The sequence below is a fragment of the Neolamprologus brichardi genome, chromosome 22 (assembly GCF_056152115.1).
Source record: "Neolamprologus brichardi isolate AB-2024 chromosome 22, ASM5615211v1, whole genome shotgun sequence".
NCBI lineage: Eukaryota > Metazoa > Chordata > Actinopteri > Cichliformes > Cichlidae > Neolamprologus > Neolamprologus brichardi.
This window is the reverse complement of record NC_142124.1, coordinates 31,059,743-31,075,487: the sequence shown is the minus strand read 5'-3', so window position 1 is coordinate 31,075,487 and position 15,745 is coordinate 31,059,743. Positions and strand designations below refer to the sequence as shown.

Below are 15,745 nucleotides of genomic sequence, written 5' to 3'. Positions count from 1 at the left end.
TTATTTTATTTTCACTTGCTAAATATAGGACATGTTTGACTGGGGAAAAGAAAGAGGAGAAAGAAAGAGGGAAAGAAAAACAGCGGGGGAAGAGGAACGGTGATAAAGGGCAAAAAACAAAAACCAACAAAACAAACCGACAAAAAATACATCTATCAATCACCTGGATCACCTGTTGAGAAAGAAAAAAGAGAAAACAAGCAACAACAAAAAAAGAGCAATATAATAAACAACATCATCGCGATGATCTATGTGAATATGACAGTAAATACTAAATGTTAAACATTATTGTGCAGCACGTAATATCGACAGCGCACAGTGTGCTTTGAGGTAGGAGCCAAAAAGGGAGTAGTTTGTGTGTGTGAGCACCCGTGTGTACACCTGTGAGCATGGACGCGCTTGTTTTTAAAAGGTTCCTTCATGTAATGATCTGCTAGAGGGTGTGGGGGGGCACAGCCTTGTCCTCCAGGGCATGAAGCAGGTTGGAGGAGATCAAGACTCCAGACATCCAGAGGCCCCCAGAACACAAGAGACCAAGGAAGACCAACAGAGGGGCAGCTGTGCCACTATCCCAGAAAGAGCTGAGGAGAGTCCCAGATGAGGCGTCACTCAGCAGCCGTGGAGCAGAAGCCGGGGGGGGTTGCAGTGACATGCCCATGAGCTCCTCCGGCAGCCAGCTGTGCCAGAGTGACCGAGCCCCAGGCCGAGAGGCCGAGGGCACCCCACCTCCGAAGTGGCCCGAGCGAGCCATGAAAACAACATAAAAAATTTGTAACATTATTTACAATTTGAGTGCTCTGGAATGCACACAGTCTTTGCAGACTACTAAGGATCAGACATCCTATCAATATGCAATCGATTATATAACTCTAATCATTAATGAGTATATGTTTCTAAGCATAAATGACAATCCAACAATATAACTCTGACCACAACGACTTTTAAAAACTTTCAAACTTCTGCTTTCTGCTGTGTTTCAGATTTTCCAGGATGCTGGATTTCCTTTCTGCCACCAGCTTCTTATACTCTTCGTCCAACCTCTTGCCCAAATCGCTCATGCTCGTGTCTGCCCGATTCTCCCTGGGCTACACACAACAGACAATAACATAATTTAGTGACAGTGTTTACAGATGATCATCTTTATTAACGAACAAGTCCAGTAAACAAATTTAACTTCTCACCATGTCTTTAAAGGCCTCTCCCCTGTAATAAACCGTGGAGCCTGGATACTCCATTCCCTCGTCACGTAACTGCTTCATGCTTGAAGCCACCAGATGCAGCTCCTCTTCATCATAGGCATATACCTGTTGGTCCTCACAGGTCATCAGAACGAGCTGCTCACACGGGAATGAGATGCCCTCGACCACACCAATAACCTGCATGGTTACAACCTTCGGAAGGTAGAATTTCCCCCAACCGTTCACCACGAGAAAATTATCCTTGTAAACGGTGTCCTCAAGCCTTGCTTTCCTCAATGTGGCACCAGCCGGCTTCTTTAAGGGGAAACGCTCACCTTTATTTGCAGATACAATCTGTGAAACACCTGCTGGGGAGTCATCCTCACCTGCAACATGTGGCGACACATGCAGTTTCTTTAAGGATGGAAAATAATTATTTCAGCTTTCCTTTTACATGAGACAGAGATGATTGTACTGTACCTTTTTCTCTTTTGACAGGTGGGACAAGAGACACAACAGGAAGGTTATGTTTCAACCTGAAATACAGAAGAGATTATGATTGTTATAAAGTTTATAAGAACATTTTTCCTTTTACAATCCATTGTCATCCTTTCTCTCGTGCTCCTGCAGCCCCAGTCAGTCAGCCTCGATGTATGGAGCTTAATGCCAAGTAATTACTGTTATGTCCTCCTGAAGTCATAGCATCACAGTCATTTGTTTTGTATGTTCAGAAGCTTTGAGCTCGGGATATAAGTTGCCATTTCTGCACTGAACCATCTACAATCCTGAGTCCGTACATCCTGTGAGTGTTTGGTTCAAGGCTTCAGTCTACAGTCAGAGTCAAGTCCTCATCTTCAGTCACAACAGTGGTTGTTACTGTCTGTCAATGTTCCTGAATTATTTAAGTATATTTCCTAGAAGTATTTGTTTCATTTCACTCCTGTGCATCTCTTCTCCCTCTGTGTGAAAGGCAGTCTTCAATAAGAGGTTATGTGGTCAGTGTACAGATGTGCTCCATATTCCTTGATTCAATCGGAAATTTCACTTTTCAGTTAATCCAGCTCATTAAAGTCTATGTCCATGATGCTTGGTTTTTATATCACACTCATGCTAATTTACAATCAACAATCAACTGGTGGGGGAGGCTGTTACATCTTGCAGGAGGTCTCCTCTTCAGGAACTCACTCTGCAGGAGGGGGAGATACAGGAGAGGTGGAGGAAGATCTCAGCCTGGGCGTCTATTGTCTTGTGTAGTCTGGAAGATGAGTGGATGACGGGCCATTTTTAGGCCATTGCATTCTAGCAGGAAACATTCGGCCAGCATCGACATTCCAACAGTCTGAAAATTAATGAACAATCGATAACTACTGAAAGGGAGACAACCACTGGAGAAAATGAAAACCTTTTGGAATACAAAACAGAAAAGAGAAGAGTTAAAGCTAAATATATGCACAAGTAGACTTTTGTGTAGACATTTCAAAGGGACTGCATCCGTTACCTCTGTTTATTGGAACCTAAAGCTGAAAAGCTGTCTTAACTTTCTGCCAAGGAACAGATGAAAAGAAGTTGTTTGGTCTCTCTCAAGCAGGTGTTATTTATGTGTGTTATTCATTACTTTGGGTTGGTTGCTGTTTTTGATACAAATTCATCTGTGCCCATTGTAATATTTTCATATGTTACTATTTTTATATTGCTATGTATTATGGTGGTATGGTATGACTAAGTATAAGTTTAACAGTAATGATGAGTAAGAAAATGTAGCCAGAGTAATGGAATGAGACTAATACCTGACCTCGCACTGAGATTCGGTATAAAGTGGCATGTTTGTGCTAATGCTGAACTTGGGGCTCAGAGTTTCTCTGTGTGTATGTATTCAGGAATGTTAACTTGACCAATGTCCAATGGTTTGACAGCTTTCCTGTTGGATTGTATCACACAGAACGGGGATAAGTGCCCCAGTGGCCAGGCCGTGCACACCCTCATCTCTCTCCTTCACCATCATTAGTATTGGAAATCGGCATTAGCTCAGAGTAGATTAGACTTCTGTATAGTGCAAGTGATTTGATTTTATGATTATGTGATTCAGTTTTGTCTGTGCTCAAGCTAAATTACTTTAATAAAATATGTTGAATTCAAAAATTATAAACTGTGGATATTACCCTTTTAAACCTTTCTGAAACAATACAGGTAAAAACCAGTGTATAAAAGTTTACATGGGTATAAATAGCTCTTACACTTTACCCCAGCCTTTAAAATGACCAGATCCCTGGGACCTGTTTTCCAGGCCACTAAATTAAACCCAGTCAATTACCAAGTGCACAGATCAAAAACTACGAGGCCCACTAATAGTCCAAAAGTCTAAATCTTTAATAGAAAAGACAGGCAGAACTCAAACAAACAATAATCCAAACGAGGAGCATATATACACACTGGAAAGTAACTAATTATCAGTTATTACATCAGACTGATTAAATAAAGTCAAACTAATAAGGGAAGACGAACACAAGGGAAATAAAAATGACAAGGAAATTGACTACAAACCGAGGAGTGTGACACAAATACATTCGTATTAAAACATATGTGATCATTTTCTTCCTTTGTAGCATTTTTAAGATATGTGTTAGAACAGTTATTATGCTGTGTGGATTAGGAACCAAACATCTTTGCCAAATAGTTAACTTAATACAAACTTAAAACAGTGAACAATTTTCAAGATTCTGATTTACAGATGATATGGACAGCAAACAAACGTCACGAAAGGTTTCATTATTTAAGAGATCCAGTTTTTCACACAGGAAAGAAATGAAAGAATCCAGTGCAGCAGGGCCAAAGGTGTGTGTCAGCAAACTGAAGGTTGAGGAATCAGTCAGTTCCTGTTTAAGGTTGTGTTGGATTTTGCGAAGAGTCTGTCTGTTATTAGAAAGTAAGTGTATTAACAATATTACACAAATAACCCAAATGACAAATAATACCAAAAAAGATACAACTTTCATATTATTCTACTTACTTACTTTGTCATATCAGCACTTGAATGGTCGATGCCTTTACAGACCATGTCTCTTGTGACATCGCAAGCCAATCTTCCGGCAAACCCGAGGGCTAGCTCCCCAGCCTCCTCTTCACTCAGGACACTAAACACCGTTGGTTTAGTTTTGGCCTTCTTAGGCCTGTCAAGAATCATTGCAGGCAGTTTAGCTTTACGGCCCTAAAAAAGAAAAAGTGCAAACACCAAAAGAGACACACACACACACAAAGTTAAATGCTTTTGTTTACATGGTGTAACTGTGTATATGTTGCAGCAAATGCACAATTTCCAGATTCCACATTGTCACTTCAGTGATACGAGTAACCCGGATATCTTTCAGGTGACATCAAAATCAAAATGTAAACCTACCCCAATTAAAGCTCTGAAAACATGAACTGACATGTTCTCTGCTTGGATTCTGCGCTTGATCTCGTCTTCTGTTATTGTGTAGGTTTTCTTTTTTGAGCTTGGTACAGATAAGCGACCATGCACTCTATAAACTGTACTACTTCCTTCTGAATCACTTTGAAATTCTGCATCTGTATCAATCTCGTCAGCATCATCATCATCAGCATTATCTGTACTCAATAATAATAGATTGCATTTATATAGCGCTTTTCAAGCTACGCTTCCACTGCTGTAGATATATTCATAGCACTCTGTAGATCTGTTTACCTCACACCGATACATCTGTCTATATGTAGTACATCTGTATATTTGCTCTTATTGCACTTACTGATAAGATGCAAACTGTATTTTGTTACCCTGTATTTAGACATGTGTAATGACAGTAAAGTTGAATTCTAAATGCTATCCTAAACATTTAAACAAAAGCAGCTGCACAGCTACAGAAGTTTTTAGAAGTGATTTTTAGAAGGCCAGTAAAGAGAGCATGGAGACAGATGGAGGATGCCAAATCCACTGAATCTACACGCTTCCTGTTTCCACCTCATCCTTCCAGTGCTCTACTTTACTCCCTGCTCTCTCTACCACAACTGTCTTTGAACTTGCCTGGGCCAGGTCTGAGTCCAGCTTTGCAACTCCAGCCAGGTCACATGACACAGGGGTTTGCTCTGATGTCAACAGGCAGGTCAGTGGAGCCCTCTGGTGATGGATTTATGCCAGTGAAACAGGAGGAGGCCTGAGAACAGACAGTAGGCTTAACTAGCAGGACAAAGTAGCATGTAGTACTTGAAGGAGTCATCACAGCCAATCAGTTCTCAGGAAAATGGAACATCACATACATTTTCTCTTCTTTGATTTTCATCAATGTATTTCCTTTGAAATTTAAAAAATATATATAAATATATTTTTTAAATATTTCCTTCTGTCAATATTTCTGCCTGATTAGAAGCTCATAGGCAGTTCCTGTCACTCTACAATAAAATAATGTAAAGGCTGCCCTCTCTGCCTCCCACTAGCTGACCTAACTGACACAAGTAAACTGTGTTAAGATGCCCTACATGGACTAAGATTCTTGGCCACATACATATAGATTTGTGTGGCTGTAGAAATCGTGCCATGAAGCTCCCAGCGCACATTTTTGATGCTTCTGTCTGTGGCAGAGGTGGTTTGGAGCTTGGCAGAGCCTCGGTGGCTTTTACTGACTATACACCTCTACCCATTTATTATGAACAAACAGCACAACTGTTTGTGGTTTTTTTCTATATTACACTTGCATGATTTAGATTTATACTTATGTGGCAGATATTCACTGGCCTGACAAAGTTATTTTAAATGATATCATGTCATGAACAGTGTTGGGTAAGTTACTTTAAAATAGTAACTTAGTTACATTACTAGTTACTTCTATCAAAAGTAACTCAGTTACTTCAAGTTACTCGTTACTTTCAAAGTAACTAGTTACTAGGGAAAGTAACTTTGGTTTTACTCAGAATTCTCTTGTTAATGTGTTCCTTCCATAACTTTGCCAGTCTTCTAGCTTGCTTACTTGCCACAAGTGCACTGTGCCACCTACCAATAGAAAGGAAAAGATAATGTGCATATTTCCACGAGAGAAATCCCACGCCTGGACCGTCATTGACCGCTGCCATGATTCTAGCCTACGTCACAGCGTCATGTGCGCCTTTTACATTCAACACAAAAACTGCAGTCGTGATGCTTTGATTGTACTCAACTTACTGTACTGTAACTCGGAAATTCTGCCTTCTGAATAGGAAGATGTAGGTAACACCAGACTGCAGATGAGCTGCATACAGGGCTGGACGGGGACAAAAAATCGGCCCGGGCATTTTGACTAGAGACTGGCCCACCATTATAGGAAAAATCATAAAGCCTTTGAATGAAAACAAACGCTGTTGTGACAATGATGTACACTGTTTTGATGGTATATATGCATCAATCGTTTATTGTAAGATTGAGATAATTATTTTTTAAAAGCTAGACATTTTAAATGAGAATAAGAAAGAAAAGTATTTCTTTGTGCCCACCTCTCCCTGTTAATGCCCTACCTGGCCCCCCTGGCAAAACTTTGCTAGATCCGCACCTGCACAGTTACCAGCTGTCAGCTACCTAAAAGGGATCCTGGGGTTATCTGTCTCTCAGAAACAGTTCATAACTTCACTTCAACTCATTTATGTCACCTAAAAGGTAAACCTGTTTCTCCATCACCTGTTCAGCTCTGATGATTCAGTAAGGACGTCTCCTGGTTTCATGTTTCCCTCTCACCAGATAACCAAACCGATATCATGACCAGCAGCTTTTTTGCAGCTGTGGCTCCAGCAAACATCAGCTGATACTAGAAATTAATATTAAATCAATTCTAACAACAGCTGATCAAGGTTAAAAGTGCTGCTGTTGTTTAACGTGACATTGGCTGGTTTCCTCTTTCTGGCGCAAAGTGGGCGATAAACAAACAAGAGAGCCGATCAGCTGATCATTGATCAGTTTTCATGATTGAAGTAGAAACGGGAGAGGGAGGGGGGAGAATGAGAGAAGAAGAGGCAGCTGTGCAGCAAAGACACAGAATAACTCCAGCTTTGTGTCTTTTTCATTGTAGCTGAATTACGGGACAAACTGTTCCTTTTCACCTCAATAAGAAACGCGTAATATTTTCTCTGAATACCAGACGGGACGGTTGGCAACTCTAATAACTTATGAACAAAATAAAGTTCAACATCATTAACTTCATAGCACCCACCCAGCTGTATAGAAACTCCGTTATGCTAGCTAGTACGCAGTATGGAAAAAGTCAGAATAACGAAAATAAACTCCACCTAAACTTGGTTTATATCTGACCCAGATAGACTGCAGGTCATAACTTCTTACCTGAAGTTCAGTTCACACTTGGACCGGTGGCCGCCTCGGGTCTCTTTTCCTTCTGCGTCCCCTTTCCCTCATCCACCTGCTGGCCTCCACCACTGCCAATGTTACAGAATCTGTGGTGGAAGCTCTGCAATAGCCACCACACGAAGTAACGAGTAACGACCCTATCTAAATCCCAGTAACGACTAACGCGTTCCTGATTTTGGCACAATAACTAGTTACCGTGCTCGTTACCACAATAATAACGTAGTTACTGTAACGCGTTACTTAATAACGCGTTAGTCCCAACCAGTGTTGGGTAAGTTACTTTAAAATAGTAACTTAGTTACATTACTAGTTACTTCTATCAAAAGTAACTCAGTTACTTCAAGTTACTCGTTACTTTCAAAGTAACTAGTTACAAGGGAAAGTAACTTTGGTTTTACTCAGAATTCTCTTGTTAATGTGTTGCTTCCATAACTTTGCCAGTCTTCTAGCTTGCTTACTTGCCTCAAGTGCACTGTGCCACCTACCAATAGAAAGGAAAAGATAATACATATTTCCACGAGAGAAATCCCACGCCTGGACCGTCAATGACTGCTGCCATGATTCTAGCCTACGTCACAGCATCATGTGCGCCTTTTACATCCAACACAAAAACTGCAGTCGGGGTGCTTTGATTGTACTCAGAACTCGGAAATTCTGGCTTCTGAATAGGAAGATGTAGGTAACACCAGACTGCAGATGAGCTGCATACAGGGCTGGACGGGGACAAAAAATCGGCCCGGGCATTTTGACTAGAGACCGGCCCACCATTATAGGAAAGATCATAAAGCCTTTGAATGAAAACAAACACTGTTGTGACAGTGATGTACACTGTCTTGATGGTATATATGCATCAATCTATCAATCGTTTGTTGTAAGATTCAGATAATTATTTTTTAAAAGCTAGACATTTTAAATGAGAATAAGAAAGAAAAGTATTTCTTTGTGCCCACCTCTCCCTGTTAATGCCCTACCTGGCCCCCCTGGCAAAACTTTGCTAGATCCGCACCTGCACAGTTACCAGCTGTCAGCTACCTAAAAGGGATCCTGGGGTTATCTGTCTCTCAGAAACAGTTCATAACTTCACTTCAACTCATTTATGTCACCTAAAAGATAAACCTGTTTCTCCATCAGCTGTTCAGCTCTGATGATTCAGTAAGGACGTCTCCTGGTTTCATCTTCATGTTTCCCTCTCACCACATATCCAAACCATCATGACCAGCAGCTTTACAGCTGTGGCTCCAGCAAACATCAGCTGATACTAGAAATTAATATTAAATCAATTCTAACAACAGCTGATCAAGCTTAAATGTGCTGCTGTTGTTTAACGCGACATCAGCTGGTTTCCTCTTTCTGGCGCAAAGTGGGCGATAAACAAACAAGAGAGCCGATCAGCTGATCATTGATCAGTTTTCATGATTGAAGTAGAAACGGGAGAGGGAGGGGGGAGAACGAGAGAAGAAGAGGCAGCTGTGCAAAGAGGCAGCAAAGACACAGAATAACTCCAGCTTTGTGCCTTTTTCATTGTAGCTGAATTACGGGACAAACTGTTCCTTTTCGCCTCAATAAGAAACGCGTAATATTTTTTCTGAATACCAGACGGGATGGTTGGCAACTCTAATAACTTATGGACAAAATAAAGTTCAACATCATTAACATCATAGCACCCACCCAGCTGTATAGAAACTCCGTCATGCTAGCTAGTACGCAGTACGGAAAAAGTCAGAATAACGAAAATAAACTGCACCTAAACTTGGTTTATATCTGACCCAGATAGACTGCAGGTCATAACTTCTTACCTGAAGTTCAGTTCACACTTGGACCGGCGGCCGCCTCGGGTCTCTTTTCCTTCTACGTCCCCTTTCCCTCATCCACCTGCTGCCTCCACCACTTGCTAATGTTATTGAATCTGTGGAAGCTCCACGATAGCCACCACACGAAGTAACGAGTAACGACCGTATCTAAATCCCAGTAACGACTAACGCGTTCCTGATTTTGGCATAATAACTAGTTACCGTGCTCGTTACCACAATAATAACGTAGTTACTGTAACGCGTTACTTAATAACGCGTTAGTCCCAACACTGGTCCCAACACTGGTCATGAATAACACTAGTTATTTTCCATGAAATCTAAAAGTGGTGAAATTCTCAAAAAATGAATGAGACGTGCATGTAATTTGACATATTTTGTTGTTTTGTGTGTGTGTTTGTTTGTATGACATTTTGACGTGTATCTGAAAAACACAATTTTGAAAACACTGGAAAGACTTCAAGACATTTTTTCTTTTGCTTACTATGTAAACAAAAATTCCCACCAATGCTTTTCAGTGTGAAATTTAGTGTGTAGAGAAAATACCTGTGCCAGGTTGTCTCCATCTAGTGGTGAATAACGCATTACCACTAGATCAGGTGAGTTTTTCTCTGTGCACAGTGACACAAAACTCATTTAACAACATAAACTATTTAAAAAATGATGTAGGCAGATCAAGGCAATGTTACAGATTCAGTAAGAACAGAAGTTTATTGCAATCCTTCAAATATGCAGGGCGTCACACTAACACAGCTGCTTGTCCAGCATAGCTCTGTTATTATCAATTTGATTTGAAACGTGTCGAGTTTATTGTCTTAAACTGGCATTAAAGCTTCAATGAACTAAAGTGGTCCCTCTGAGTCAGCACCCAGAAAGCTCGTCTCTTTTAAAAATGTGGCCATAAATACGAGCGCTGCTAGGATCTTAAAACACTGGGGCTAAATCCAGACCTGAAATCTTTGGAAGTTTCACTCAGTAACAGCACCTTTTTAATATTATTGACTATATTTTATAGTCACATTTATATAAAATGTCAAACATTATACGTTAGCTAAAGGTTGAAGTCACAGAGCTATACTGAACAACAATGCAATTTGATTTTTTCTTGTTTGTACTATATATTTGATTTATTGTAAGCAGTGGGAGTAAAACCTAAAGAAAAAAATAGTGAAAATATGAATGAATCTCTGCTCTTACAGCTTGTGCTTTTATTGTGCCGTGATGTCTCCTTTGAAACTGTCCTCTTGCTCGTCTTTTGGATGCTCACCTCTTCTTCACCTTTCCTGTTCCTTTCACTAAACTGCTGCACTCTTGTTCTCTGCTCTCGCCTCCTGTTCTGGTTACAATTAGAATGCAGTCAGCATGTGCCAAATAAACTTGCTCCAAATCGATCATGTTTGATATGATGATGAAGTTTTTAAACATCTTATTTATCAACTTATTTGATGCACAATTATTAAACAAATATCAGACTGTAGAAAAGCCACTAATAATGCACTGAGCAAGTTCATGCCATAAGAGCTAAATGGCCATAAAAGAAAATCCTGAATGCCTAATACAGGACAGGCCAACATTGAATGCAGCCACAGATCGACATCAGTCAGCTTTCTGCACTTTCCACCTGATCACATCTGTCTTCAAAGTCATGTCATTTCCTCTGTGGTTCATTTATGTTTACTTTTACATTTGCAGTGACAATAAATTTAGTGACATAGTGCACACATTATTTCCTATGGACCGCTGGGTTATCTTGGTTCATTTAAGTTAGTATTTTTACACCGACCAGCATCTGGCCAATCCACCACCTTTCAATGTTTATAACGTTACAAAAAAAATAAAAAATCATCGGCCCACCGCGCAAATGCCCGGTATGCCCGGTGGCCAGTCCAGCTATGGTCGTGCCATCAGTTAACCCTTCGCCTAGGGTTGCCGACCGCTGATCTATATATACACTGTCAAAGATACTTGTCTTTGAGTGAAGATTTAAGGTGATAGGAAATATAAATAACTTCAACTTGAATCTTTGACATAGAGTTCAAGCTCACTGCTGTAATATATCATAATAATCTGACAAAAAATATAATATTGGCCATATTATATTTACATTACCAAAGTGAGATGACTATGGTCCCATGAACAACATTAGCTAATTGTTATTTACTAACTAATCTTGAAATGACTGTTCAGTACAGAAATTAAGCCCAACAATTATGTTTTTACAGCCCCATGGTCTCAGCCTCAGATACTCAGCTAATCAAATTGATGTCATAAAAAAAAATGAATGAACAACAAAACATTTTTCTCCTTCATTTCTGTCAAACAATGCTGTATGAAACTTTTCTCGCGGTTAGTATCATGGTTGCTAGGCAACCGGAGCAGCGCGACGACGGCCAGACCGTCCCATTTCACAAGCCTCTCATTTCCGCACTTCTCGTACTTCCTAGTACGCGCCGTACATAGTACGCGAACTGCGCTTACTCCGAAGCGTGGGGTCGCTGGATTGGGACACAGCCCCTGTGTGCTCATAGTGCAGTCTGCTAGTTCAAATGCACAACATAAATGACAACTTATGTTGTTGCACTCTTGGTGCATTCTTGCACCTTTTTTAAAACACACCCCTTTAGCTTACATCTTGAAAGTAGTGCAAGCCATATGGGTTTATATTCCAAACAATGACACACGAACTTGACCACCGAAATCCGCTTAACATGGCTGCTAATTTTCAAGTTTACTAGCTTATTCACGATTAGCACACTAATAATCATCATTAACCACACATCATAACATAACCAAACGATAACATATAGAAAGAAACAATGTACGTATAAAACACAAATTCTTACCTAGCAGGAGAATAAATAATCAGTATTTTAAGGCTACTGCATGTACAGATGTCACTGCTGGCTCACATGAGCTACCTCTGAGAACCCCACAGTTTACTCCCCAGCTGACTGTCGCGAAAGAGTCGTAAATCACCGGCATTGTAAAACTTTAAATTATTCCAGGGCATGTTAAAAACAAAACTCCAAACAGATGGACTGGATATTAAACGGTATCAAACGACTAGATTAACACTGGGTTACAACTACATTCTACCATCGTCACATCGAGAGTTTATTCATTAATCATCAGAGTTCAACAATGTGACATCCAGTTGAAAACAACTTCAGTAACGCCAGCCAAAACAGGCTAACAGTGAATAACAGCACAAAAACAGCCGTGCTTATCGACAGCTCGACATATCACATGTCACATTTTAACTGTCCGTTTTACAGCCTCTTCCAGAAAACGAACGCTTACGCGGTACACTATACACATATACAGTATATTAATTTTATTTGGTTTTAGAGTTTAACCTGAAATCTTTTGCTGCTGAGCAGCAGAGCTCCAAAGCGTCCCCTGTAACCATGGTTACGCAGAGGCGTAACAGTGTTCCAACCGTGACGTCACAGAGGAGAACCTATGTCAAACTGATACCTGGATCAGCCTGCAACTTTTATTGGCACTTTTCTGCTGAGATCCGGAGCTGGACGCCCTGGCACCCCGGGATAAGATGAGTTGCTGTATTTTTCACGGAGAAAAAATAATTAACATGGAATAACGTCAGTCTCCGATGGAAAAAAAAAGATGCAAGCAAAAGAGGACAGCAGATTGAGAAGAGATTTCTTCAAACGGTAAGGAGCTTCTACCAAGTGATATTTGATAAGGTTAAAACTTCAAGCTTAAATCTAATGTCCAGATTCATGCTAAACTTTTCTGATTACTCAGTGAATCTGTTCATATGTTGCCGTTTTAAGCTATTAATTTCATGGTGACAAATATCTTTGACAAAAAATGCAGGATTAATTAAAGGCTATATATGACTGTTAGGTTAGGACGTGGTTAGGAGCAAATACTTAAGAGAGAGAGAGAGATATTTTTGCTCTGATAGAAATCTTTATTAATATTTATGGGAAATGGGCCTCTATTAGATTATTTGTGGCCAATACAATAAATTGTCTCCTGGCTTTCAGGTCCCCCTGAGCCAAATTTGCAAAAATACCAGATTTTACAATCAAGGAACAAAGTAGAGTAAAGAACAAATTGCCTATTAAACAGTAATTTGGAGCAGAGGGGCAACTTCCTCAGAAGCCATTAAAATGATTTGAGAGTAAAGATCATGCATCATCATGGTAAGAAAAATTATATCCAATGTGTAACAAAGATACCAGAGGGAGTCATTGAAGTGACAGAACACTGAAGTGACACAAAAGATAATTCTAATTTTACAGTTTTTGCAATTAAGAAAACAAAAACAGATTTAAAGTGAAACAAATATTTCCAAATCATGGAATGGTGCTGACATTATCACTCATTCCATATTGTTCCTAAGGTTTGCAGTCTTTTTCTACTTTAACTTTTGAAGTTGCATGTACACATATGCTTTAACTGCATATGTGTACATGGTCATATGGTCATATGGTCATACACGGTCATATCTTGGTAGGTTTGCAGTTGTAGGAAACCTTTTCTATTTTTGGATGATGGATTGAACAGTGCTCCTTGAGATGTTCAAAGCTCAGGATATTTTTTTATAACCTATCCCTGCTTTAAACTTATCTACAACTTTATCACTGACCTGCCTGGTGAGTTCCTTGGTTTTCATGAAGCTGTTTGTTCATTAATGTTCTTTAACAAACTACTGAGGCTGTCACAGAGCAGTTGTATTTATAATGAGACTAAATTACACACAGGTAAACTTAATTTGGTTGCCTTCTAAAGGCAATTGATATCACTGGATTTTGTTTAGGGGTATCAGAGTACAGGGAACTGAATGCTAATCAACATGACACTTTTCAGATTTTATTTGCTTAATATTCTGAAAACCATGTATCATTTTGTCTGTGAAGGTTCTCAGTCATCCAGGTCATCGTAGTCAAAGGAGCTTGCAAAGAAAAGCGTCTGGACTTCTTTAAGTTACTTGAAGACGTTTCACCTCTCATCCGAGAAGCTTCTTCAGTTCTAAGGTCAAATGGTGGGGAGTCCCAGATTTCCCAGACTTGGCTCAGGTGATTAGAGGATCATCAGGGGGTCCTTTTGTCCCTCTGTGGGGGGATACTCCCACTAGGTTTAAATCTGGGACTCCCCACCATTTGACCTTAGAACTGAAGAAGCTTCTCGGATGAGAGGTGAAACGTCTTCAAGTAACTTAAAGAAGTCCAGACGCTTTTCTTTGTAAGCTCCTTTGACATGTATCATTATCATACCACTTTACAGTTATGTGGTAACTTGTGTTGGTCTGTCACAGAAGATCTAAGAAAAATTCCATTTACGTTTGTTGTTGTAAAGTGACAAAATGTGTGAAAGTTTTTCAAGATACTGTAGGTCTACATTCTTCTTCTTCTATGGTAGAGCAGCCTGGGCAGAGTAAGACCCAGCTTTTAAATGCTGCCATCTGTTAGCACAAATGACTGTAGAAAACATTGGTTATTGCAAAAGCACTTTTTTTGGGGGGGGGGGGGGGGAGGGGCAGAGATTGGAACTTTACTGATAAATGTGACAACCTATATATGTGATGTCATTACGGGATAATGACATCACATATATTTAGAATCTTACCACCAGTTTGATCCTTTGATCCTTAAATCCATAAATAGGGGTGAAAAGTGACGACTTTTAGTCCATTAATTGCATTTGCCAGAGCAGTATTTTGAAACATCTGGATCCTTTTCGGAGTAACTGTTTACAGATTCCAACATGTCTCAGAGAAAACAACCCTACAGATTTCTAAGGTTTTCTTTCTTTTTTCTGTTGTTCATAAACAGAAAAAAGACTCACACAGACTCAACCTCTACATGGCTGCCTTCTCCTGTAACCCGGCATGTTTCTAGGGTTTGTTTACTTCTTTTTTATGTTGTTCTTTCAGTGTTTGTCTTGAGATAAGGTTTGAAGTGTCTGTGGTGCAGCTGGTCTGGTCTGTCTCGAGACAGTGCAGGCTGCACGCACCTGTAACAGGTGGAGACTCACCAGGACATTCAGAACTCACAAGTTTTATCTTTCTAAACTCTTCTGTAGAGGGTTTCTCTGAGAAACAAGGGGAAGGTAGTGAGGCCTGGGGGAGGTCCAATGATATAAGGAGTGGCAAGGAGGCCTGGTCCAGGTTTTTTCTGCTTTCTTTTGTGGTGATCTTGGCTCAAGAGTTGGGCGTTCGTCTTGTAATCGGAAGATTGCTGTGTCCTTGGGCAAGACACTTCACCCGTTGCCTACTGGTGGTGGTCAGAGGGCCCGGTGGCGCCAGTGTTAGGCAGTCTCGCCTCTGTCAGTGCGCCCCAGGATGGCTGTGGCTACAATGTAGCTTGTCCTCACCAGTGTGTGAATGGGTGGATGACTGAATGTGTAAAGCACTTTGGGGTCCTTAGGGACTAGTGAAATGCCACTTACCA

At 40.3% G+C, this 15,745-nt stretch overlaps 1 protein-coding gene across 6 annotated transcripts; it reads right to left on the bottom strand.

The window, feature by feature from the left end:
* Positions 1-648: 648 nt before the first annotated feature.
* Positions 649-12,673, bottom strand: LOC148096824 (uncharacterized). 6 transcript variants are annotated; one of them, XM_087835333.1, is made up of 8 exons: positions 12,167-12,673; positions 10,521-10,659; positions 9,870-9,934; positions 5,215-5,344; positions 4,190-4,383; positions 1,659-1,714; positions 1,182-1,564; positions 649-1,085 (listed from the first exon to the last, which is right to left on the bottom strand). In XM_087835333.1, the coding sequence occupies exons 5-8, from the start codon at positions 4,357-4,359 to the stop codon at positions 942-944; spliced, it is 753 nt and encodes a 250-aa protein (XP_087691459.1). In that variant the 5' UTR covers positions 4,360-4,383; positions 5,215-5,344; positions 9,870-9,934; positions 10,521-10,659; positions 12,167-12,673; the 3' UTR covers positions 649-941. The 6 variants fall into 6 exon arrangements, 5 of the variants coding, with proteins under 5 accessions (XP_087691459.1, XP_087691457.1, XP_087691458.1 ...); XM_087835331.1 differs by having other exon boundaries at positions 9,870-10,659; XM_087835332.1 differs by lacking the exon at positions 9,870-9,934.
* Positions 12,674-15,745: the final 3,072 nt, after the last annotated feature.

Coding starts and splice junctions, on each gene's coding strand:
- LOC148096824 (XM_087835331.1), bottom strand. CDS start 4,359: ATGATTCTTGACAGGCCTAAGAAGGCCAAAACTAAACCAACGGTGTTT. Junction 1,715..4,189: donor TCAAGTGCTGATATGACAAA/GTAAGTAAGTAG, acceptor TCTGTATTTCAG/GTTGAAACATAACCTTCCTG. Junction 1,565..1,658: donor ACCTGTCAAAAGAGAAAAAG/GTACAGTACAAT, acceptor CACATGTTGCAG/GTGAGGATGACTCCCCAGCA.